Genomic DNA, 24,895 nt, shown 5'->3' with positions numbered 1-24,895 from the left:
GGGGGGGGGGGGGGGGGGGGTGGGGGGGGGGGGGGGGGGGGGGGGGGGGGGGGGGGGGGGGGGGGGGGGGGGGGGGTACAGTTGAGAACGAAGGCGAGTCAAACATTCAGGGCAGGCAGGGATAAAGCAGAGAACAAGGTAGGACTGATAAATTAAACTGTATTTATTTCAATGCAAGGAGCCTACCAGGGAAGGCAGGTGTTAGGAACATGCGACTGGGATATCATAGCAGTTACTAACACGTGGCCCAGGGATGGACAGGTCTGGCAGCTTAATGTTCCAGGATACAAATGCTACAGGAAGGATAGAAAAGGAGGCAAGAGAGAAGGGGGAGTGGCGATTTTGATAAGGGGTAGCATTACTGCTGTACTTAGGGAAGATATTCCTGGTAATACATCCAGGGAAGTTATTTGGGTGGAACTGAGAAATAAAAAAGGGAGGATCACTTTATTAGGATTGTAGCAAAGACCCCCTAATAATCAGAGGGAAATTGAGAAACAAATTTGTAAGGAGATCTCAGTTATCTGTAAGAATAATAGGGTGGTTATGGTAGGGGATTTTAACTTTCCGAACAAAGATTGGGACCGCCATAGTGTTAATGGTTTAGATGGAGAGGAATTTGTTAAGTGTGTACAAGACAATTTTCTGATTCAGTATGTGGATGTACCTACTAGAGAAGGTGCAAAACTCGACCTACTCTTGGGAAATAAGGCAGGGCAGGGCAGGTGACTGAGGTATCAGTGGGGAGTACTTTGGGGCTAGCGATCATAATTCTATTAGTTTTAAAACAGTGATGGAGAAGGATAGACCAGATCTAAAAGCTGAAGTTCTAAATTGGAGGAAGGCTAATTTTGACGGTATTAGGCAAGAACTTTCAAAAGCTGATTGGGTGTAGATATTCGCAGGTAAAGGGACGGCTGGAAAATGGGAAGCCTTCAAAAATGAGATAACGAGAATCCAGAGAAAGTATATTCCTGTTAGGGTGAAAGGAAACGCTGGTAGGTATAGGGAATGCTGTTTGACTTAAGAAATTGAGGTTTTGATTAAGAAAAGAAGGAAGCATATGTCAGGTATAGACAGGATAGATGGAGTGAATCCTTAGAAGAGTATAAGGGCAGTAGAAGTATACTTAAGAGAGAAATCAGAAAGGCAGAAAGGGGACATAAGATAGCTTTGGCAAATAGAGTTAAGGAGAATCCAAAGGGATTTTACAAATACATTAAGGATAAATGGATAACTAGGGAGAGAATAGGACCCCTCAAAGGTCAGCAAGGCGGCCTTTGTGTGGAGCCGCAGGAAATGGGGGAGATACTAAATGTGTATTTTGTATCAGGATTTACTGTGGAAAAGGACATGGAAAATATAGAATGTGGGGAAATAGATGGTGACATCTTGAAAAATGTCCATATTACAGAGGAGGAAGTGCTGGATGTCTTGAAAAGCATAAAAGTGGATACATCCCCAGGACCTGATCAGGTGTACCCTAGAATTCTGTGGGAAGCTAGAGAAGTGATTGCTGGGCCTCTCACTGAGATATTTGTATCATCGATAAGTGAGGTGCCGGATGACTGGAGGCTGGCTAACGTGGTGCCACTGTTTAAGAAAGGTGGCAAAGACAAGCCAGAGGCAATAGACCAGTAAGCCTGACGTCAGTGGTGGGCAAGTTGTTGGAGGGAACCCTGAGAGATGGGATGTACATGTATTTGGAAAGGCAAGGACTGATTAGGGATAGTCAACATGGCTTTGTGTACGGGAAATCATGTCTCACAAACTTGATTGAGATTTTTGAAGAAATAACAAAGAGATTGATCAGGCCAGAATGGTGGATGTGATCTATCTGGACTTCAGTAAGGCACCAGTGCTGTGTTTGCCATGAAAATGCAGCTTCTCCTGGTGTGCATGCTGCAATGCAAAGGACAGTGCCTGACAGCTGCAGCAGTGTCTTCAGCAACATCAACTTACAAACCCTCCTTTCTCTCCCCTTTCACTTCCCTCTCTTTGGCCAATCTGTACCTCTCCTCTCAGACTATCTATTCCCCATTCCCTCTGGCCTCTCCAGTATGCATTTATTTCTTGTCTTCACTCCTTTCCAAACTTTTCTCCCTCTCCTGACATACTGTCCAGCCTCACTTTCTCTTCCCAACTGATCTCTCCTCCTTTCCTTATTTTGCTTCAACTACATTTGAGCTGCTAACCCTCCTTTACCTGTGAATTACCCTTGGTCTTGAATTCCTTTGCGGAGAGCCCAGTAGTACTGTTATATATTACATTCAATATTTCACAAAAGTAAGTATATTATTTGTATCTTACATAATACAGGATATACTTGGTGTACCTGTTTTTCTTTGTGTGCTACAGTTGGAGAAAGTCTTGACATGATATTCCCAGCAGCTGCCTCCACTGTCTCCCCTCCAGGTATCACCTCCAGGAAGTTGGATGGTGCAAGCCCATGCAGTCCATTTAGGTCACCCTAGCATGAGAGAACACAGAAGCCTGTTACATACCACTCAAAACAACTATATTAATCATGTCATCGGAATGGAGGCAAGATTCAAGTGTTTGTGTCGGAGGGGAAACTGAGGAGTAAATAAACCCCTCTTGGCAGCCCAATACGGTTTACATTTTTGTGGCCCTGGTATTTTTGAAAAGGTTGTTTTTAGCTCAGCTTACTGTTGGATTAATTCAAAATTAAAGCCAGTATCAGCAACTTGAGCTTGGGTCCAGGATGGAAATGCTTTACACGGCCTGTAAGGTGCTGGTACACACTACCAGCCCAAAACAACCTCAAGCAATTAAAATTGCTTTGAACATCCCTTTCTCAAAATAGGTTGGCACTGTTAGTCCAACGGTTTCAAACAATGAACAGGACTCAGGTCCCAGAAAACACTTCTTGTCTATTCGACTAGGAAAACCTTCAGTAACAAATAAAAACAAATACTGGTAACGCTCAGCAGAACCGGTAATGTTGGTGGATAGAAACAGAATGAACACTTGAGGTTGATGACCTTTCATCATATAATGGGTTATGAGTAAATGAAAAGATCCAGGAAAGGTCTAGGATAGGTCTGAAAGGCTGGAGAGCTTCAGTTACAAAAGTTCATGGCACAAGAAGCAAAGAAATAGACAAGGAAACAAAAGATATGTCCAGGCAAAAGATAAATGGTTGGCTATCATATATTTGAACGCAGAAGTGACTGAATTAAGAAAGAAAACTGAACCAGCAAAAAAGAGATTGAACAAACTAGAGTTTATGCTTTAAAATTATTGAACTCGTTGTTAAGTAAAGAGAGTGCTGAGTTAAAGGATTAGATGCTGTCTCTTATGCGCGTGTGGACTTTCTATAGAAAATTGCAGTGGGCCAGAGATTGATAGATCATTTTAGAGCAAGGTAGAGAATTTAAATGATTGTCACTGGAAGTTCAGGGTCATACTTCCTGATCGACTAGAAGTTACTAAATGGGAGTATGGTCTCCCCAGTGTAGACAACAATACACTGTCAGTAACGAATGCAGAATACGAAAGGCATGGTGGCTTAGTGGCTCCTGATGAAGGGTTCCTGCCCGAAATATCGATTTTCCTGCTCCTCGGATGCTGCCTGACCTGCTGTGCTTTTTCAGCACCACTCTAATCTTGACTACTCACAGTGCCAGGCTCGTGGATTTGATTCCATCTTCAGGTGAATGTCTGTGTGGAGTTTACACATTCTCCCCACCTCTGGGTGGGTTCCTTGTTACAATCCAAAGATGGTCATGTTAGGTGGATTGGCCATGCTAAGTTGCCCATAGTGTCCAGGGATATAGAGACTAGGTGGGTTAGCCATGGGAAATGCAGGGTTACAGGGATGGGGGTGAGTCTGGGCAGGATGTTGTTTGGAGAGTTGATATGGACTCAATGAGCTGAAGGCTTGCTCCCACACTGTAGGGATTCTATAGATAAGTAGAATTCTGTTTTGCATAAAATTGCTACAGTTCATGCTGAAATACCCGAAGTGTCATTATGCAGGGATTTCCAGGATTTTGACTGAAAACATGGAAGAGTGATGACATATTTCAAAGTCACAAAGTGATGTAATTTTGAAGAAGAGTGTTTCTATGCAACAGGCGCCCTGTTCTTCCAGGTGGTAGAAGCTGCAGATTTGAAAAGTGCTGTCAGGAAAGTCTTGGAAAGTTGCTGCAACACTTTGTATAAATTGTACGTAATACACTGTACACTATAACAGACTGATGTTGGAGGAAGTGGAATGTTTAAGATGATGGGTGAAGTGCCAAAGTAGCAAACTGCTTTGGCCTAAGTGGTGTTGAGCTTCATGTGTGCTTTGTTTTTGGAGCTGCACATTTCCAGATAAGTGGAGAGAATTCCACTGCATTCCTGACACAAGGCTTGTAGGTGGCAAAGACTTTGGTCTGGGAAGGCAAGTTACCTCGCACAGAAAGTGTGCATCACTGTAAAAGAGAGTTTGGGGCTGACTTCTTTGAACTGACAGTCTAATGCAGCTAACATATTGCTTGACACATCTGCCTAGGCTTACGTAATAAAAGCCGTCCTCATCCATGTCCCCGTAAACTGTAATGATGTCACCAGCACTAAATGTCAGCTCAGCCTGTAAGGTAAAAATAAGGTTCAGTTTAGGGTTTGGCCACTATTGACTGGAATCCACAATTAAGCAATAAAAATGGAACACTTAGAAAATCACAAAGCAACAAGCAGTGTCAACATGAAAGGGAAATCACATTTGACAAACTCATGAGAGTTCTTTGATCATGTAACAAACAGAGAGGCTAAAGAGGAACAAGCACATCTAGTTTACTTACTTAGATTTCTAAAAGACATTTGATATGATTCCACATATAAAGCGACTACACAAGATAAACATTAAAAATCACAACACTAGGTTCTAGTCTAACAGGTTTATTTGGAAGTACAAGCTTTCACAGCACTGCTCCTTCATTAGGTAGCTGTGGAGCAGGGTCATACGACGCAGAATTTGTAGCAAAAGATCCCAGTGTCATGCAACTGAAACAATATATTGAACAAATCTAGATTGCAGTTAGGTCTTTCATCTTTTAGAATGGGTTATAGGTTTCGGTTCATTAATATGTAAATCCCAAAACTTCTTTCCAGTCATATCCTTGAGATAACTTAAGATTTTATAAATAAAGGTGACATCTCAGCTCCTTCTCTACACCTCCAATTCTCGCCTTTAAACAACTGCCGAACCTTAAACAGACCATTGATCACAGCAAACTTCAGAACAACATAGACCACAAAACCGTACAACCCTGTCATGGCAAATACTACAAGACATGTCAAAGTATCGACATGGATATCAGAGGCTGATAGCCAAGTTCGGTACCCATGTGGATGGCCTCAACCATGACCTTGGGTCCATGTCACACTACAGGTGACTCCACTACACTAAACACACACATACACGTCTTACATACTCACACACACCCTCTCTCATACACACATTTTCTCGCAGACACACGCACGTACACCCCCCACACTCATACCCATGCACACATCCTCTCACTGGCTTATACTCAGTCACACTCACGTACTCACTCTACCAAGCATGCACATATGCAAACACACACTCACACGCACAAACTTTCATTCCCACACAGACACGCGCGCGCACACACACACTCTCTCCCTCACATGCATGCATGCACATATATAAGTCTATGGAGTGAATTTGCATTTTCAGAATTGTAATTGTGGATGCATTCTATTTTGTTCAAAAAGCACACAATCTGCAGACAGTCAATCCAAGTAACATTTTATAAATTCCTGCTTTGGAAATAGAACCAGTCCAGCTCAAGACTGGAATACAGATAGACTCTAACCTCACACTTTTAATGCATTGTCTAAGCTGAGATTTGTCACCTTTTTTAAAAAACCTTAAGTTATCTCGAGAAAGTGACTGGAAAGAAGTTCTGGGATTTATAATATAATGAACCAAGACTTGCAACCCATGAAATACTTAACAGCAATCTAGGTCTGTTCAATATATTGTATCAGTTGCATGACACTGTGATCTTTTGCTGTAAATTCTGTGTCTAATGATCCTGTTCCACAGGCACCTGATGAAGGAGCAGTGCTCTGAAAGCTAATGCTTCCAAATAAACCTGTTGGACTATAACATGGCTTTGTGTGATTTCTAACTTTGTCCACCCCAGTCCAACACCGGCACCTCCATAAAGAAAAACGTTGGGAGTGATATACTAGTAGGACAGAGAATTAGCTCACCAAAAGCAAACAGATTCAGAATAAACTTGACATTTCCAGGTTAACAAACTGTAACTATTAGAAGGCCATGGGGATCAGTGCTGGGTCATCAACATTATAACCGATATTAAATGTGCTAGACGGGACAAAGTGTTTTAGGATCAAATTTGTTGGTGATGTGAGATTAGCTCATAACAAGCAGTAAAGTGTTAATGATAGGTTAAGTGAATGGACTAAAATTTGGCAGACAGAAAATAATGTGGGAAAATGTGAGGCTATCAATTTGCTGGAAAATATAGAAAACCAGAATACTTCAGTGAAGAGACACAGATAGATACAGTACAGAGTGATCTCCATGTCCTCATAATTGAACCACAAAACAAGCACGTGCAAGTATAGCATCTATGTTAGCCCAATCAGCAAAACAAAATTGCCTACTCTGTACTTTGCTCTGTGGCTATGAGTCTTTGCAACTTCTCAGTCTTTTAAATGGGTGACTTCTGATTTTTGAACAATGACTCCTAATTCTAGAATCTCTGATTGGAGGAAACATCCTCCATACATCTACTCTGTCAATATTCTTCAGGATCTTATAAGTTTCAATCAAATCAACTCTTACTTTTCTAAACCCCAACAGATAAAAGCCCAGTTTGTTTAACTGTACCTCATAAGACAACCTGGCTATTCCAGTTTAGTGACCTTTGTCTGAACCGCATCTGGAGTAATTACATCCTCCTTTGAATAAAGTGATCAATATTGTGCACAGCATTCCACATGCAATCTCATTGTGCCCTCCATAACCTCTCCACTTTGGTATTCAATATCCCTTGTGATAAATGCTAACATCTTGTTAGCTTTTCAAATTACTTGCTGTATCTGAATAGGATTCATGCACGAGGACATCCAGGTACCTTTGCATTTTACTACTCTGCAAACTCACACCATTTAGATAAAATGCTTCTTTTTTATTCTTACAGTCAATAGGGATAACTTCATATTTTCCCAGTTATACTTCACTTGCCATGTCTTTGCCCACTCACATAATTAGTCATAGAGGTATACAGCATGGAAACAAACCCTTCAGTCCAACTCATCCATGCTGACCAGATGTCCTAACCCAATCTAGTCCCACCTACCAGCATTTGGCCCATATCCCTCTAAACCCTTCCTATTCATATACCCATCCAGATGCCTTTTAAATGCTGTAATTGTATTAGCCTTCACCACTTCCTCTGGAAGCCCATTCCATACATGCCACACCCTCTCTATGTGAAAAAGTTGCCTTTTGGATCCCTTTTAAATCTTTGCTCTCCCTCCCTAAACCTATGCCCTCTAGTTCTTGACCCCCCCCCCCCCATCCCAGGGAAAAGACCTTGTCTATTTACCCTATCCATGCTCCTCATGATTTTACAAACCTCTAGAAGGTCACCCCTCAGCCTCTTCACCCCAGGGAAAACAGCCCCAGCCTATTCAGCCTCTCCTTATAACTCAAATCCTCTAACCCTGGCAACATCCTTGTAAATCTTTTCTGAACCCTTTGAAGTTTCACAACATCCTTCCAATAGGAAGGAGACCAGAATTGCACACAATATTCCAACAGTGGCCTAACCAATGAGCTGTACAGCCGCAACATGACCTCCCAACTCCTGTATTCAATACTCTGACCAGTAAAGGAAAGCATACCAAATGTCTTCTTCACTATCCTATCTATCTATGACTCTGCTTTCAAGGAGCTATGAACCTGCTTTCCAAGGTCTCTTTGTTCAGCAACACTCTTCAGGACCTTACTATTAAGTGTATAAATCCTGCTCTGATTTGCTTTTCCAAAATGCAGCATCTCACATTTATCTAAATTAAACTCCATCTGCCACTACTCAGCCAGTTGTTTCATCTGATCAAGATCCCATTGTAATCTGAGGTAATCTTCTTCGCTGTCCACTACACCTCCAATTTTGGAGTCATCTGCAAACTTACTAACTATACCTCCTATGTTCACATCCAAATCATTTATTATAATTCATCTGTATGATTTGTAATCTCTTTGTGTTTTTTTCACAGCTTACTTTTCTATTTACCTTTGCGTGATTAGTAAATTTGGCAACCATACTTTCAGTCTCCTCATCCAAATAATTAATATACGTTGGCAGTGTCCCTACCTCTGAACCAGGAGACCAGGGTTCAAGTTTCTGCTCCAGAGATGCAAAATAACATTTCACAACAGGGTGATGAAAAAATACCTAAAAACAATTGAGGTCCCAGCAAAAATCGCTGTGACACACCACTTGTTATATTTTTGTGAGTGTGGTACTGGAAAAGCTCAGCAGGTCAGGCTGCATCTGAGGAGCAGGAGAATCAACATTTCGGGCAAAAGCCCTACATCGGAAATACCTGCTGTTTCCTGATGAAGGGCTTTCGCCTGAAACATCGACTGTCCTGCTCCTTGGATGCTGCCTGACCTGCTGTGCTTTTCCAGCACCACACTCTCAACTCTAATCTCCAGCACCTGCAACCCTCACTTTTGCCTACTTGTTATATCTTACCAACCTGAACAAAAACCCATTTACACCTACTCAGCTTCCTGTTAGACAACTAATCTTCAATCCATGCCAATATGTTACTCCCTACATCATAAGCTTTCATTTGTCACAAAACCTCTGAAGTGCACCTTGTTAAATGAAGGGTTGAATAGGTGACTCCTGCTTCCATTTTAATAAACTCTCTGAAGCCATCCCTTTGATCGAGCTTATATGGCCTTATGTAGCTTAGTGTCATATATCACTGTGTAATTGCCTTTGTCAAGAGACTGGAAATATTGTACTAAACAGCAATTTCAGTTGTTTTAGTATGGGGGGTAACAAGTTAATTTGATTAAAACAGGAAGCGCTGGAGAAACTCAGCAAGTTCCGGCAGCATTTATGGAGTGAGGGACTTTCAGTTTTGATTTCAGATTTCTAGCATCAGCCGTATTTTACTTTGAGCAGTTAGTCAGTTTTTATTGGTTCAGCTGGCTGGCTTCAGGAGCAATTTTGAACAGCTTTCTGATACCTTTACAACATTAGGCCCGAGACTGAACTGCTCAGGAAGTGATCTACTCCCATTGCAGACCTGGGAGTGGCCCCTTGTGGACTTAGGGACTGCTCAAGGGGCTTGCTTTGCTGAGGGGCAGAAATCCCTTTCTCACCCCATTCAGCCTGGCTGCAGTGCTGTAAAACTACAAGGCAGACTTATTCCTGGTGTGTAGGCTGACAAGTGATTTCTTTTCTGATGGAGGGAGTGTAACAGTCACTGCACCCCTTATCCCCACCCACCCTTATCCCCACATCCTTAAAAACAAGCCCGTGACCCAGGATAGCAATGTGTTTCAATGGTTAGCACTGCTGCCTCACAGCACCAGGGACTCAGATTCGATTCCAGCCTCGGACGACTGTCTGTGTCGAGTTTTCACATTCTCCCAGTGTCTGCGTGGGTTTTCTCTGGGTGCTCCGGTTTCTTCCCACAATCCAAATATGTGCGGGTCAGGTGAATTGGCCATGCTAAATCACCCATAGTGTTCGGGGATATGATGGATAGGGGAATTGGTCTGGGTGGGTTACTCTTTGGAGGGTCAGTGTGGACTTATTGGGCTGAAGGGCCTGTTTCCACACTGAAGACCTTCTAAGAAAAATAAACATTCATACTTAGAAGCGAGAGTACTATACGCTGAAATGTAATTTTCAATAGGCTGCAACAGGAGAGATGAAAATATATTTTTAATAAGTACTCAATATATGTTCCATTTTGTGATAATCGTACACACTCACTTAAAAAGTCTAAGAAAGCAATAAATGTGACTAGAGGGGACCCAAACTGAAAAGTATTTGTGGTATCTCAAAGCTACTTTCAGATACAAATGAAGACCACACATCTATTCCTTGAACCGTCACATTGGGAAGACTCATCATGTGGAATAACTGCAGAGAAATGCAAGTTACAGTTTGGTGCAGGAGAGTTTGGGCGTTAGAAATGTCTTGTGGAGCAATGACACTAGTAGAATTTTGTTAACGGCGAAGAGGTATTTGTTGACATTTGTGTACGTATGTTCTAAGGTTACCAAATGAAAATACAAATGGCGATAGAAACACACACAAAGACTTTTCACAGAAAACCGATCTCTGTTCACTCATTTGTTAATAGAAGATTACAATCTGGAGCTCGCTAAGCAAAGATTACTGAATTAATATGCACCCTGCGATTTTAGCAGAATTTTGTAGTTGTGTGGACTTGTCACTTCTTTTTATGACTACAGTGTTTTGTTTCACATGTGTATTTAATATTACATAGAACACCACATTGAGTCTTACTCTGTGAGTTGGACCAACAATCCCTACCATTGATGCCCTGTGCAGAACTAAGTTAGATTTGGAGGTGATGAGGAAGACAGGCCACTATTGTTGACTTGAATTAGTAACCAGCTGCCAACAATATAACGAGAGCTGATCAGATGCAGCACACCTCAATATCCACGTTAGGAGAGCTTTCCCTGGGATCATAGTCAAAGACAGCCACCATTCTTCTCATTGGCAATTTCTGTTGTCCACTGCCAGGCCGACTCCGCTCTGCAAAAGAAAGGGACGCTACTGGTGAACATCTTAAAGGGTAGATTTGTAATTGTAGAAGTCATCAAAATTCAAATTAAATAAGGAGAGATGATTCAAAGTAACTTCCACTTTGAAAGTGCATACGATATAGAAAGTGAAGTGATTCATAAATCCCTCACTGAGAACATACTGCAATGTTATAACTTTTATATTTATTATGTGCCTTGAATGAGAGTTCTTTTGATCTCCCTTACTGAAAATGCATGCTTTCAAGAGTGCTTGTAAATTTATAAAACAAAGTATACAACAAGAAGCACGTTATACAGCAAGGAGGGTGAACTCACTGTAATTACATTTCAAACAGTAATCTGGTTTCTAACCACTTAACAAACAAATAAACAGAAACCCAGATCTTGCGCTAGGAAGATAGGCATTGTAGTAATAATGGTTGGAATTGAATATGAGGACCCAGTGAACATCCCAATGCCGCTGGTTCTGCACAAACAGCTCGGGATGTCGAAACCTCTGATGGGCAATTACCTGGTTCCTAGAATTTTCTGAAAAAGTACATAATTCTGAGTTAAGGACAGACTTTGGAGGGTTTGTATTAATTTACCTGAACAGTTAACCAGGAAAAAGTAAAGGAATTAAAACCTGCTGTGGATTCTGGCTAACTATAAAACTGAGCTGCACCCTCTAACAACCCTCATGGACAGCCAACGCCTTACACACTGATACCAACCTGTGATTTACTCCTCCCCCCTCACGTCAATATCCCCCAAGAACTCCTCACAGACATTCAGACCCTGCACCACCACCTTCCCAACATCCCACCTCAACTAACATCCCCAAAGCTTCAGCTTGACTTCCATCACCGTGACTCCCCTCATTTACTTGACCTGTCATCCCCCAATCCCAAGACTCAATGCCTGACTCTCACTCCTGGACAACATTCAAACTCGGGCTAATAAGTGGCAAGTAAGATGCATGCCATACAAATGCCAGGCAATAATCATCTACAACGAGAGAGAATCTAACTTTGATCCATTCACATTGAATGACATCACCATAGTTGAATCTCCCAGTATCAACATGGACTACCATTAATCAGAAATTGAACTGTACTAGCCACATAAATACTGTGGGATTTAAAGCAGGTCAGAGATTAAGAATCCTGCAGCAAGTAACTCACCTCCTGCCTCCCCAAAGCCTGTTCCCCATCTATAAGGTACAAGTTAGGATTGTGATGTAATACTCCCCCTTGCCTGGATGAGGGTAGCTCCAACAACATTCAATAAACGTGACACCATCCTCGACAAAGCAGCTGCCTTGACTAGGTCCATATCCACAAAGACTGTCTCCTTCCACTACTGCACATTGTCACAACTGTGTGTACCATCTACAAGATGCACTGCAGAAATTCACCAAAGCTTCTTCAACAGTGCTTCCATATCAAACGCTAAACTATCCAAAAGGACAGGGGCAGTTACATCACCACTTGCAAGTTCCCCCCAAGCCGCTCACCATCCTGACTTCTACCGCCATTCCTTCAATGTTGTTGGGTCAATGTCCTACACTGAATGGATTCCAGCCATTCACGAAGGCAACTCACCACCACTTGCTCATGGGAAATTAGGGGGAAATGGCAATAAATGCTGTCTCAGCAGGCTTTGTCCACATCCCATGAATGAATAAAAATCAAGCTTGAGCTATTTAATTACAGCTGAAACTAGCATAAAGGATTGTTAATAAACCTCATGATCCTGTACAGATCACGACAATTATTTATAGTGCTTAAACATTCAAATAAAAATGGGAAGTCCTAAGGAATGCTCAATATAATTATTGTATAAGTTTTCAAACAAACATGCACAAGGGAACATTAAGTGCAATACTTCTACAACAAAGCTGCTGCCACTGAATTGAACTTTCTCTGAACACAATTTAATTATCTACGAAGAAATAACAAGAAGCTGACCTTGTTTTCGAGTGTCCTCCCACTTGTTGGACTGCACTGAAAGATCAAGGATAAGTTCGTTCGATACTTGTTTTAATACAGGTCCTGCTCCATACACATTTGCACACACTAAGTACTGTGATATTAGACAACGAATGGGAAGCAGCAAGTCAAACACTGACACAGATGTTTTCAATGGAAAAAAAGCAACACAAAGGTAAGCATGAAGTGAGACAGACCTTTTTTGGATCGCCTTGGTTTCGGAGGAGGCGCAGTGCGGCGTGGCGGTTGAGAGAGCATGTGGCTGCCTTCATACAGCAAAGGACGAGAGAAAAAAAAAGAGGAAATAAAGCAGCACACAGGAAGCTGAGACAGACAGAGCAGAATCTCGTTAGGTTAGTAAATCAGAGGGTCTAGCCAGTGCTGGGCCATTACCAATGACTGAATCAAGTTTATTTAATGTGCTGTGTACCTACCTCACTACTGAGGCCTGTGGAAAAAAAGGAAACATTGGGGCACAGTGATGTTTGGGGAACACTGCAATTCCAAGAGCTGTAAGCTCCAGCTTTGGACCACAAATTGTTTTGCTTTCCAAACAGCACTGCACTGTACTTGTATTTTCCATACACATCATATATTCCATACACATTATGTGATATTGTGTTGAATTGCCCAAATTATCAGTGTGGACTTCCACAAATGTCTGAAGGTACAAGCAGGACATTCAAAATCTTTTCCAAATAAAATTAGATTTTTCTATCTACTTTGGCATCTCATGTGTAGAGCTAATCATAACTACATTGCTTTTAAATAGTCAGATTTCCTATAATGTTTATTAGCAATACAGCCAGTATCTGAACTCCAAACCTAATCAGATATTTTGCCTTAGCCCTAAGCTGTCCTCTATCCCCACCCATCCTAACTTTGTCCCCTTTATTACTTCCAGTCACATCTATAATTATAGTAAAGCTACAGAATATAAACCAGCCCCTACATCTCCTTATCTCTGCCTTTTCCTACTGTAATTGCCTCTTTACACTCTACTGTCATAGACTTCAAATTCTTTCTTCCATAGGCAATTTGATGATTGTTAACTTTAACTAATGTAAAATTTTTGCTTGTTAAGAGTGCCATGGAAACAGCACATGGATATAATTTAATTTATGGACCAAAGCAGTAACCGATACACTGTGTACTGTATGAACCACTTACACAAATATAAAGATGACTGGCCTGGGAAACTGAGGAAGGAGTGCATTTATAGAGTCATAGAGATGTACAGCATGGAAACAGACCCTTCGGTTTGACTCATCCATGCTGATCAGATATCCTAACCTAATCCTGTCCCATTTGCTAGCACCCGGCCCATATCCCTCTAAACCCTTCCTATTCATGTACCCATCCAGATGCCTTTTAAGTATTGCAATTGTACCAGCCTCCATCACTTCATTTCCGCTAGCAGCTCATTCCATACATGGTTTACATATGTGAAAAAGTTGCCCCTTTGGTTCCTTGTAAATTTTTCAGCTCTCACCCTAAACCTATGCCCTCTAGTTCTGGACTCCCCCATCCCAGGGGACAGACCTTGACTACTTACCTTATCCATGCCCCTCATGATTTTATAAACCTCTATAAGGTCACCTCTCAACCTCGGACGCTCCAGGGAAAACAGACCCAGCCATTTCAACCTCTCTCTGTACCTCAAATTTGAAAAGCCTTTAATTTACAGTTCTATTTTAGAAAGCATAGAAAGTAATTACAGTGACGATGCAATGCTGGCTAATTTCCTCATGATTTTAACCTGAACCCAGATATAGCTGCCAACATCAGCATTGTCCTCGCCCTAGTCAGGTTCAACCCACTTTTTTTTTCATTACAGTGTCAACTGCAATAAGGAGGTCATTAACACGTGATAAGGATGCAAGAGGTTACATCTCTGAAGCTGTCAAGCTCGCTGCAAAGTAGAACGTAGCTCTTAAGTTCCAGAACAAGATTCTCATGAAGGGTGAAAATAATTTCAGCATTTCTAGCTGGGACTTGGAACTTCACCATAAGACTGGTCTCAAGTCAGCTCCATTATGGAACTCCAGACCAAGCGGTGTAAATCGGACACACACAATGTACTGATCTCAAGTTCTCCCTTTATCTACATGGATTAGCACATTCAAGATGAGCGTCTGTTACAGCAAGCAAGTCATTCATTGAGCCACTCAGGTTTTGGTTATTATAAATTGCTGACATCCCCATACTACAGCAGTAGAACTGGATTTCATGACAGTGCCAAGGAATATAATCTGACAAAGCACCAGCACCCACAGCAGACCAATGGGTCTGATTACTTAAGGCCAGATAAGACCTGAATTTAAGGCAGGTTGACACCACATCTTAAGCTTGGGAGCCAGAAAAATTCCATGTTCAATTTGCCCATTGCCATCTGTCCAACATACATTACCATGAGTTATTTGAGAGCAGCAATTGATGACGTTGTACCAAAGTGATGTGATAGGTTTCAGCACTGACATGCTCAGCTACAAATTGTTGGTAAATTTACTCATGACTAGCATTTGTTAAGAGACACATACAAATGCCTTTCCTGTTCCAAGCAGTGTCAAAACCTGCCTCCTTCACACTTCACCAAACAAATCTTGCTTCCTTCCTAAGTGCAATGAATTTAAATAATCTTCTCTGCTTCCCAGGCAAAAATTGACTTGTTTCTAATTCCGATTAACAATTCTTTGCAGCATTAGAAAAACATATCAAAAATGCCCTAGTGTGTGAACTGTTCGCTTAGCTAATTGCTCAATATGTGACATTATTTCTTGAAAACATTCTACATGAAAACAGAATACAATTGTTACAAACTATGCAACCTGTGCAATGCACCACTCACCCAGCTTCTCCATGGACATACTGGGAGCCAGATAACCTCTCTGTAATAGCTGCTCCACTATTCCATCATCATCCACCTGGATTTCAGAGACCATGTTGCATGGCACATAACCAGTCTGCCCATTGGCTTCTCCACGGTAAAACCCATCAGCATCTTTATCACCAAATACCTGCAATGAGATTATTCAGACTCTTTCACTCTGACCTTCAGTTTATACAGATACTCAGGTTCCTAGCTCAGTCTCATCTCGGTCTTCACACCCACTGATGAACGTACATCCCACAGGCTATCCCCACATGGAAGAGAAGTTGCCAGCCACAATGTTCCTAACATCATTTCAAGAGGGAATTAATATAGGTTTAAATATAACAACAGTTAACTGTCCATGCATCTGCTCCTTTGAGGTACCCTCATCAAGGAGGTGTCAGGTGACTCCAGCATCCTGTGAGCTTGGAGATGCGATCAGCTGAGAGAATTGCATAAGTTAACAATCTTTGACACTGCATTTTGATAAATGATTTATTTACTGAAAATTCCTCCCACAATGCATTAAAAGAGATCAATCAAACAGTAGACAAAGCGGTCAGATTATTCTTCGATCATAAGAAATCTGGATTAGGAGTTCATTCAAATTGATGTAAGCAACAAAGTGACATTGAAAAAAAATGGTACAAACGATTGACAATCCTTCGACCTGATGGTTTCCACTGATGTTTAAAAGAAAGTGAATAAATTACAATACTTTATCAAAAGCTTTTTGCACCTGTTTCAATTAAGGAAGTGTTTCTTTAGATTGCAAAACTACAACTGTAACTCCATTGTTTAAGAATATTGAAAATAAGGAAAACAAGGAAATTCTGAATCTGTTAATCTTACAACTATTGTGGGGAAATGACTGGAATCTATAATTAGGGACAGATTGACTGAGAATTTAGAGAAATCTGAGCTGCTTAAAGGTAGCCAATATGGATTTATAAAGGACAGATCGTACTTAATTGAATTTTTGGGAAAGTAATCAAAGTAGTATACACGGAAATGTCTATGGATCGGGTTTATATAAATTGCCAGAAGACATTTGATAAGGTTTCATCTAAGATGTTGGGAGGTGAAATTAAAATTAATGAAGTTGAAGGTAAATTATCGACCTGATTAGACAGAAGGTAAAAAATAAAGTTACCATAGTCTCAGAGAAGTGGAGGGCTGACCTCTCATAGGATAGAAATGACCGGTGATGAGTTTAATCTGAGGATCACCACACCTCAGGTGAGGGGTCACATTGAGAAGACAGCACCTTCATAGCAATCTCAGCTAGTACAGGAACTGAAGCTATGCTGTTGGTGTCATTGTGAATCACAGACCAGCCAACTGGGTATATCTAGGAACAGTGACTGTCCCACAATGAGAAAAATTAGGGGTCCGGGAACACATCACTAAATTTGGTTGTCAGGCGTGATAAAAATTATAAACGTTAAAGAAATGCTAACATTTATTAACTGGACCTACAACACAAGAGAAGGAAGTTTTAAGGCAACTTGGTTAGACCAGAGTGAGACCAACAAACTACTGTGCTGGGCGCAGTAACTCTGACTCACCAGATTGTTACCAAGATTCCCCAAGGGTTAAATTATGGGACACAATTACATATACTAAGTGGTGTTCCTTAGAATACCAATCATTAAGGTCCAGTTTCATGACTGTTTTTGAATTTTGCAATACATTGATAGAATAGCTATAGAGAAACATTTCTGTTCGGAGTGACTATAATGGGTGAGGTGCCACACATATTCCTTTCAGGTTTTAGAGGACACTTGAGCCAGACAGCAGCAGTAGTAATAGGAATGTGGTTTAGAAGGAGATCCCTATCCCCTCTAGAATGTATGAAAGATTGATATGTTTTTCCAACACAAGGCTTTAACAGCTTTCTATCACACTATTCATCCCATTCGTATTCATTTCATGCTTCACTTGCAGTTTAATATTAATGCATTGTCTCTTTACATCAATGCACACCTATGTGTAGGCTCTATCAGAAATCAGAGATAAAATAAAATTGGCCAGATATTCCAATGGCCAAATGGTTATTCCAACAGCATAGATGGGAGTTGCATGTCAGGATTATATGGAATCTCTGATGAAGCAAACTTTGAAGTTATTGCCTAGGAAATTGAAGATTCCAGTGGGCAGCACCCCCCGTGCCAGGAACCCTCCAAAGGTATCCATGTAAAGTGGAGACTTAATTAATATCTACCCAGGAAAAGTTAAATGTAAAGCCAAGGTAATTCCTGGGGAATTATTAAACTAATTCCCCAATTCACTGTTAGCCATCCCAATCTCAAAAATTCCACTCCCCCACATAACAACTTCCCCCCTTCCCTTGGCACCAGACCCACCATCCCACTCACCTCATCATGAACCGACAGCACCACCCCACCCCCACCACTGCTGGACCCAACACCTCATCCCTTCACCTAAGATTCAAAAGCCTCTTCCTCTGAAGGACCCAACACCACCCCCCCACTCCCAACCTAGCCCTTGCCAGACACAACTCCCCTCTATCCCAGAGTTCCAACAGCCCCCTGCTTTGACAGACACAACTCCCCTCTTCGTTGGCAGACACAACATCCTCTCTTCTCACCAGATCAGAAAAACCCCACTCACCCTGATCTACCTAAACACTCCATTATTTACCTGATTCTCTGCCCACCTTGTGTCCTAACCCCAGATTCACTTTAGATATTTACCATTTCACAGGAACTGTCACCGGGGCTGTTAATGCTTCAGGATATTTAAATCACAAAATACAACAACTACTGGCATGAAAAATGGGGCATGATTTGAATTTCACAGCTATCCTGCACTGCAAGGCAGCTATTAGATTTCAAGTCTGCTTTGTATTTCTGAAGGACCTGTGATTGAAAACTCCGACAGAAAGCTTAGGCAGCTCACCATCACCTACTCAAGGGCAGCTAGGGACAGGCAATGAATGCTGACCCAACCACAGATGCCCATGTTCCAGGAATGGATAAAGACATGCAGAGCTCTGTCTTAATGGAAAGAAGTAGGAGCAGAGTGGTAATCTGACTGTGATTATTATTTCTCAGAAATTCCAGCCCATTATCTGGTAGGAATTCAGAAAGCTTGTCATTTCAAATAAACCTGTTGGACTGTAACCTGGTGTCATGTGATTTCTGACATTGTCCACCCCAGTCCAACACCGGCACCTCCAAATAATGGCGACCATTGACACTTAAAAAGATGAATTCAGAGGAAGTTCCTCATCATAGAAAGCTGCTTGCCTTGTCAGGGTGTATCAACCAGGATCCTATTCATCACAAGTGAAATACTTATGCAGTCAGATTGGCTGTTAAGGACTAAACAACAGGTTTATGAACTCTCCCCACATTTAGATGGACATTGTAGCTTTTCATTCTCAGGATTACCATCTTTCACATATACTATAGATGCTGCAAACTCACCTTAAGGATCTGACCCTCTTTAAATGCCAACTCCTCTTCTGCAGCATCTGGGTTTGGTGACATTGTCGCAGGTTCATAATCAAATAGAGCCACGAAAATGCGAACAAGACCGCTATCTATTGCCCCTTTTGTGCTTCTCTCGTTGTATCCATCCAAGATTGGAGTCTCTCGACTTCGCGAACTCTCTACTAATGAAGCTGAAATCAAAAGATCAATTGATGAATATCAGGCTTGTTCGCGTTACTTTGAGATTCAGAATGAAAACACATTGAGCAATTTAGCTATCGCAAACAATATTTCAGGCAAGCACACACAGTTGTGGCAAAAAACAGAAATTGTTGCTTTTCTAAATACAAGAATTGTCAAATACTGATATTTACAATAAGAATGAAGTTACTGCATCTTGACTTAGATATATGTTATCATTATGTGAAGGTCAGTTGCCTGGAAATCTGGTTTGTGGTGCAGTGATGCCAACAGCACGGGTTCAATTCCCATACTGGCTGAGATCACTCAGATGATGGCCCCTGAGGTCTCAAGAAAGGTCTTCTAACCTTGTCACTCACGTAAGGTGTGATGATGGCCATCAGGTAAAACCTACCACTAATCTTCTCTCTCTCTCTCTATAAGAGAACAATCTTTAAGACTTTTGTCACTTTAATTTCGCTTCACTTCAAAAGACACTTAGGTAAATACATAACCAGGAAAGGTTTGGAGAGATATGGGCCTGGAGCAAACAGGTGGGATTAGTTTAGCTTGGAATTATATTTGCACGGACTTGACGGACTGAAGGGTCTGTTTCCAAGCTCTATAACTCTATGGTGTCATTTTACCATTGTTACAAAGCAATATCTGGAAGTCCCAAGCAGTGGACTACAGAGACTCAGTGTACACCTGCCACTACTTGTTCAAGATAATTAAAAATGGACCCTAGCTACACCCTCTCCAAAGACCAAATAAAGTAACAATAACAGTTTGTTATATCTACACATGACATCTGTTTCTAATGTAAACATCTTTACCAATCATCCTGTAATCTCCTCTATTCCATCAAATACAAGGACCATTTTATTTGAAGTAGCTCTTTGCATTTCTGTTTCCTCATAGCAGACAGCATCTCAGTGAAATAAAAACAGAAGATGGTGGAAGTATTTAGCTGATATGACAGCACTTGTGGAGAAAGAAACAGTTAACATTTCAAGTCTGCATCTTTTCATCAAAATAAATATCCCAGACTTGAATCATTAACTCTTATTTCTTACCACACCAATGCCATCAAACTTGCTGAGATTTTCTGTTTTTATTTAAAATTTCCAGCATTGGCAGACTTTTGCTTTTACTAAATCGTGATGCATCCTCCCCATTGCTTCAGCATCAATTGTACAATTGTAGATCCCAAAGCTGCACACAATGCTCATCATTGGTCAACATACTAAGGCTTTACACAAATTCATATTACATCCTGAATTTTATATCCAATGCTGCATTTGATCAAAATCCAATCATGAAATGATGGCGGTATTGAGCATGTGAGCAACTGTGGGGAGGTAATGCTGGACTGGATTTAATCAGCATGATTTCTCAAATGTTGAAATTTGGTCTGAGGTCCACAAAAAAAGCTCTACAATAAAAAGCACCACAAACAATGGCAGCAAGAAAGAACATTATAATAGGTAAATAAAATGCAATGCTGGTTATTTTCTGTTTATTTTTGAGATTCTGGAAGCTGCTGCAGTTGGTGAGTGTTGATACTGACCTTTAGAAGAGGACAGTTCTCCTCTGCGAAGCTTCAGAGACGGGCTATCCTTGAGATGTACACCTCGTACTGCAGGCGAGTCAGGTAGCCCATGGGATACTGAGTCTGTGTTTACTGTAAAGCCCTGAAAACCAGATAATAAAGGCAGATTGAAGCATGAGGATCTGAGAAGTAATAGATTTGAGCATATATGTAACTCCACCAGGTTATACTCCATCTTCAAACACTCATCCTGCACACTCCAGCCCTCAAGCAAACTCACCAATATCACACAAGGTATACTCTCACTCCAATCTCTCACATACAGTATCACTCACTGCATCAGTACTGTACATACCAATAGACTCACTGTAATTTCTCACGCAATGTTGCCTGCAGAACTCTTTAACACCAGTAAACTCAATAGCCAGTGGCAGTTTATGAATTGATTCTACACAGAATGACTGCTTGCTGTATACATTTGTTATCTTTAATGTAAGGCCTACATTTGTATAGTGAGCTTTCAATGTTGGTACGTTGCATATACTATACAGTGCTGCATCACTGACAAGCACTGTGCTTGTTGGCATAGAGTGGTTATAGATGAAAATGTGTTGCTGGAACAGCGTAGCAGGTCAGGCAGCATCCAGGGAACAGTAGAATCGACGTTTCAGGCATAAGCCCTTCTTCAGCCCGAAACATCGACCCTCCTGTTCCCTGGATGCTGCCTGACCTGCTGCACTGTTCCAGCAACACATTTTCAGCTCTGATCTCCAGCATCTGCAGACCTCACTTTCTCCTCATAGAGTGGTTATATCCTAGAGACAGCCGAGATGGTTCTGGGTAATGTGCACTTCTGGTAGAAATTTCTTTCCCTGGTAGTCATTTGAAAATTCAGTTCAATTTTTACACACCTTTCTAAGTTACGCAACAGTAGTATGGTGATCTCATTCAAAGATCAGGTTTAATGGGTACACTGGCCTCCCAAAGGGGACAAAAGAAGAACTTGAGGACTGCAAATGCTGGCGATCAGAGTTGAAAAGTGTGGTGCTGGAAGAGCACAGCCAGTCAGGCAGCATCCGAGGAGAAGGAGAGTTCACGTTTCGAGCATCAGCCCTTCTGTTTCCGGATGAGGCGCTTATGCTCGAAACGTCGACTCTCATCCGCCTTGGATGCTGCCTTCCCGGCTGAGCTTTTCCAGCACCACACTTTTCAACTCCCAGAGAGGACAGAAATATTAGAACAGCACAGACTAAACAAGAATTAATAGCAGACTGCAAAAAAACTCTAGTTCTGGATCGACAGAGCTTTCCATAAGGAACACATGGAAAAGCCAACCTTTCTTACTCCTGCCATTGACCTGAGACAAAATTTACCTTCATCATTACAAGGGGCTGGGATTCTCCATTATGATCATAAATCCCGTATGTTCACTTTTCCTCATGATTATTGGTCACTCCTGTTCTCAATCAGTGGTATGTAAAGCTTATATAAAGTCATAGAGTCATACAGCTTTCAAACAGACTCTATCTCACATTCATCGCTAAAGGCTACACATTCAGCTCTGGTACACAGTGGTGGGATTTTTGAATAAACGTGGAAGTTGTGCATCTGAATCGAAACCCATAAACACTTTTTACTTACTGTTACAAATTTACGTCCGTAAAGTATTGGTGGAACTTTCTCACTCCAAAGATAACCGCTAAACATGTGTTTAGCACACATTTCCTCCCACACTCCAAAGATGTGCAGGTCAGGTGAATTGGCCATGCTAAATTGCCCGTAGTGTTAAGTAAAGGGGTAAATGTAGGGTAATGGGTGGGTTGCGCTTCGGCGGGTCGGTGTGGACTTGTTGGGCCGAAGGGCCTGTTTCCACACTGTAAATAATCTAATCTAAACCTTCCTTCTCTATCTGAGCATATTTGCGTTCAGCATCAGTCAAAATCCAGGAAGCATACACTCTTGGGCGTTCCTCTCCACCAGGGCAACACTATCCCGATACTGTACAGGGAAATATCGCGTGTCAGCAACACCACCCGCTTGGGATTACAGTGGACCAACATCTTAGATGATGATAGGTAATTTTTTTTTAACTTCCCTAAAGGATACTTCTTGGCCATTTGTGGCCATTTCCAAGGTCAATCCTTTTCTTGATAGGTATAAGGGTGCCAAGATGGAGGCCAGGTTACATATGAATTTTCCATAATAATTCACCAACCCAAGGAAAGACCAAACCTCTGGTGCAACGTGGGAGCTGGGACACCTTTGATCACCCTCATTTTTTCATCCAACAGGTGTAGCCCGGTCTTGTCAACTCTGTAGTTTAGGTAGGTCATTTGGAATGCCTGGAGCACACATTTTTTCCTTCTAAGGCAAACGCCCGCCTTGGAGAAACATTTAAGCACTATGTCCAAGTTGTCCAAGTGCTGTTTATTGGTCCTCCCAATTATTCGCACGTCATCCAAATAACTAGCTTGTTGGGTACATCTTGTAAAATATTCATCATTGTCCATTGAAAAAGGGCACAGATTGATGATACCCTAAGTGGGCAGTTTTGTATATTGGTACAAACCCTTATGCATATTAATTGAGGCATCCATCTGGGACCCCTCATCTAGGCGCAACTGTAGGCAGGCATGGCTCATGTCCAGTTTCGTGAAGGACAGCTCACCCCCTGTCTTCACCCGTTTTGCATATAAGTCCTGTATTCATGGAATCGTGTAATGATCCAGCTGTGAGAAGTGGTTTACCTTTGTTTAAAATCTCCACAAATGGGGAACAAAACCATCAGGCTTCATAATCGTTATGACCAGTGCTGCTCATTTGGCTAACAGCGGTGGTTTTATGATTTCTTCATTTTCTAGCCTCCTGATTTCTGCCTCCACTTTAGCCCATAAGGCAAATGGTGCTGAGCGGGCCTTGCAGAATTGTGGAGTTGCTTCCTGGTCAACATGTAAGGTGGCCTTGGCTCCTTTGATAATCACAGATTCATAGAGATGTACAGCATGGAAACAGGCCCTTCGGTCCAACCTGTCCATGCTGACCAGATATCCCAACAGGGAAAACAGCCCCAGACTGTTCAGCTTCTCCCTATAGCTCCAATCCTCCAACCCTGGCAACATCCTTGTAAATCTTTTTTGAACCCTTTCAAGCTTCTCAACATCTTTCCGATAGGAAGGAGACCAGAATTGCACGCAATATTCCAACAGTGGCCTAACCAATGTCCTGTACAGCCGCAACATGACATCCCAACTCCTGTACTCAATACTCTGACCAATAAAGGACAACATACCAAATGCCTTCATCACTATCCTAACTACCTGTGACTCCACTTTCAAGGAGCTATGAAACTGCACTCAATGGTCTCTTTGTTCAGTAACATTCCCTAAGTCCTTACCATTAAATGTATAAGTCCTGCTAAAATTTGCTTTCCCAAATGCAGCACCTCGCATTTATCTGAATTAAACTCCATCTGCCACTTCTCAGCACATTGGCCTATCTGGTCCAGATCCTGTTGTAATCTGAGGTAACCCTCTTCGCTGTCCACTACACCTCCAATTTTGGTTTCATCTGCAAACTTATTAACTGTACTTCTTAGGCTCGCATCCAAATCATTTATGTAAATGACAAAAAGTAGAGGACCCAGCACCGATCCTTGTGGCACTCCACTGGTCACAGGCCTCCAGTCTGAAAATCAACCCTCCACCACCACCCTCTGTCTTCTACCTTTGAGCCATTTCAGTATCCAAATGGCTAGTTCTCTCTGTATTCCATGAGATCTAACCATGTTAATCAGTCTCCCATGGGGAACCTTGTCGAACGCCTTACTGAAGTCCATATCGATCACATTTACTGCTCTATCCTCATCAATCTTCTTTGTGACTTCTTCAAAACACTCAATCAAGTTTGTGAGACATGATTTCCCATGCACAAAGCCATGTTGACTATCCCTAATCAGTCCTTGCCTTTCCAAATACCTGTACATCCTGTCCCTCAGGATTTCCTCCAACAACTTACCCACCACCAAGG

The 24,895-nt window shown here is 41.7% G+C and overlaps 1 protein-coding gene across 16 annotated transcripts in view; it reads right to left on the bottom strand.

Annotated features, from left to right (window-relative positions):
* Positions 1-24,895, bottom strand: part of LOC122564091 (peripheral-type benzodiazepine receptor-associated protein 1-like) — a 299,068-nt gene that overhangs the window by 11,392 nt on the left and 262,781 nt on the right. For 14 of the 16 annotated variants that reach the window (XM_043718642.1, XM_043718643.1, XM_043718638.1 and 11 more), the window contains 8 exons: positions 20,888-21,011; positions 19,132-19,328; positions 15,656-15,824; positions 13,005-13,073; positions 12,787-12,822; positions 10,723-10,826; positions 4,529-4,600; positions 2,336-2,470 (listed from right to left, as the gene is read on the bottom strand). In XM_043718642.1, coding sequence (XP_043574577.1) covers positions 2,336-2,470; positions 4,529-4,600; positions 10,723-10,826; positions 12,787-12,822; positions 13,005-13,073; positions 15,656-15,824; positions 19,132-19,328; positions 20,888-21,011 — 906 coding nt within the window. Of the gene's footprint in view, positions 1-2,335; positions 2,471-4,528; positions 4,601-10,722; positions 10,827-12,786; positions 12,823-13,004; positions 13,074-15,655; positions 15,825-19,131; positions 19,329-20,887; positions 21,012-24,895 lie in introns of those variants that run through there. The other 2 variants (XM_043718640.1, XR_006315818.1) reach the window with 2 other exon arrangements.

Source organism: Chiloscyllium plagiosum, chromosome 28 (genome assembly GCF_004010195.1).
Source record: "Chiloscyllium plagiosum isolate BGI_BamShark_2017 chromosome 28, ASM401019v2, whole genome shotgun sequence".
NCBI classification, from domain to species: Eukaryota; Metazoa; Chordata; class Chondrichthyes; order Orectolobiformes; family Hemiscylliidae; genus Chiloscyllium; species Chiloscyllium plagiosum.
Note: the sequence above shows the minus strand (reverse complement) of the source record. Positions and strands in the feature narration are given on the sequence as shown.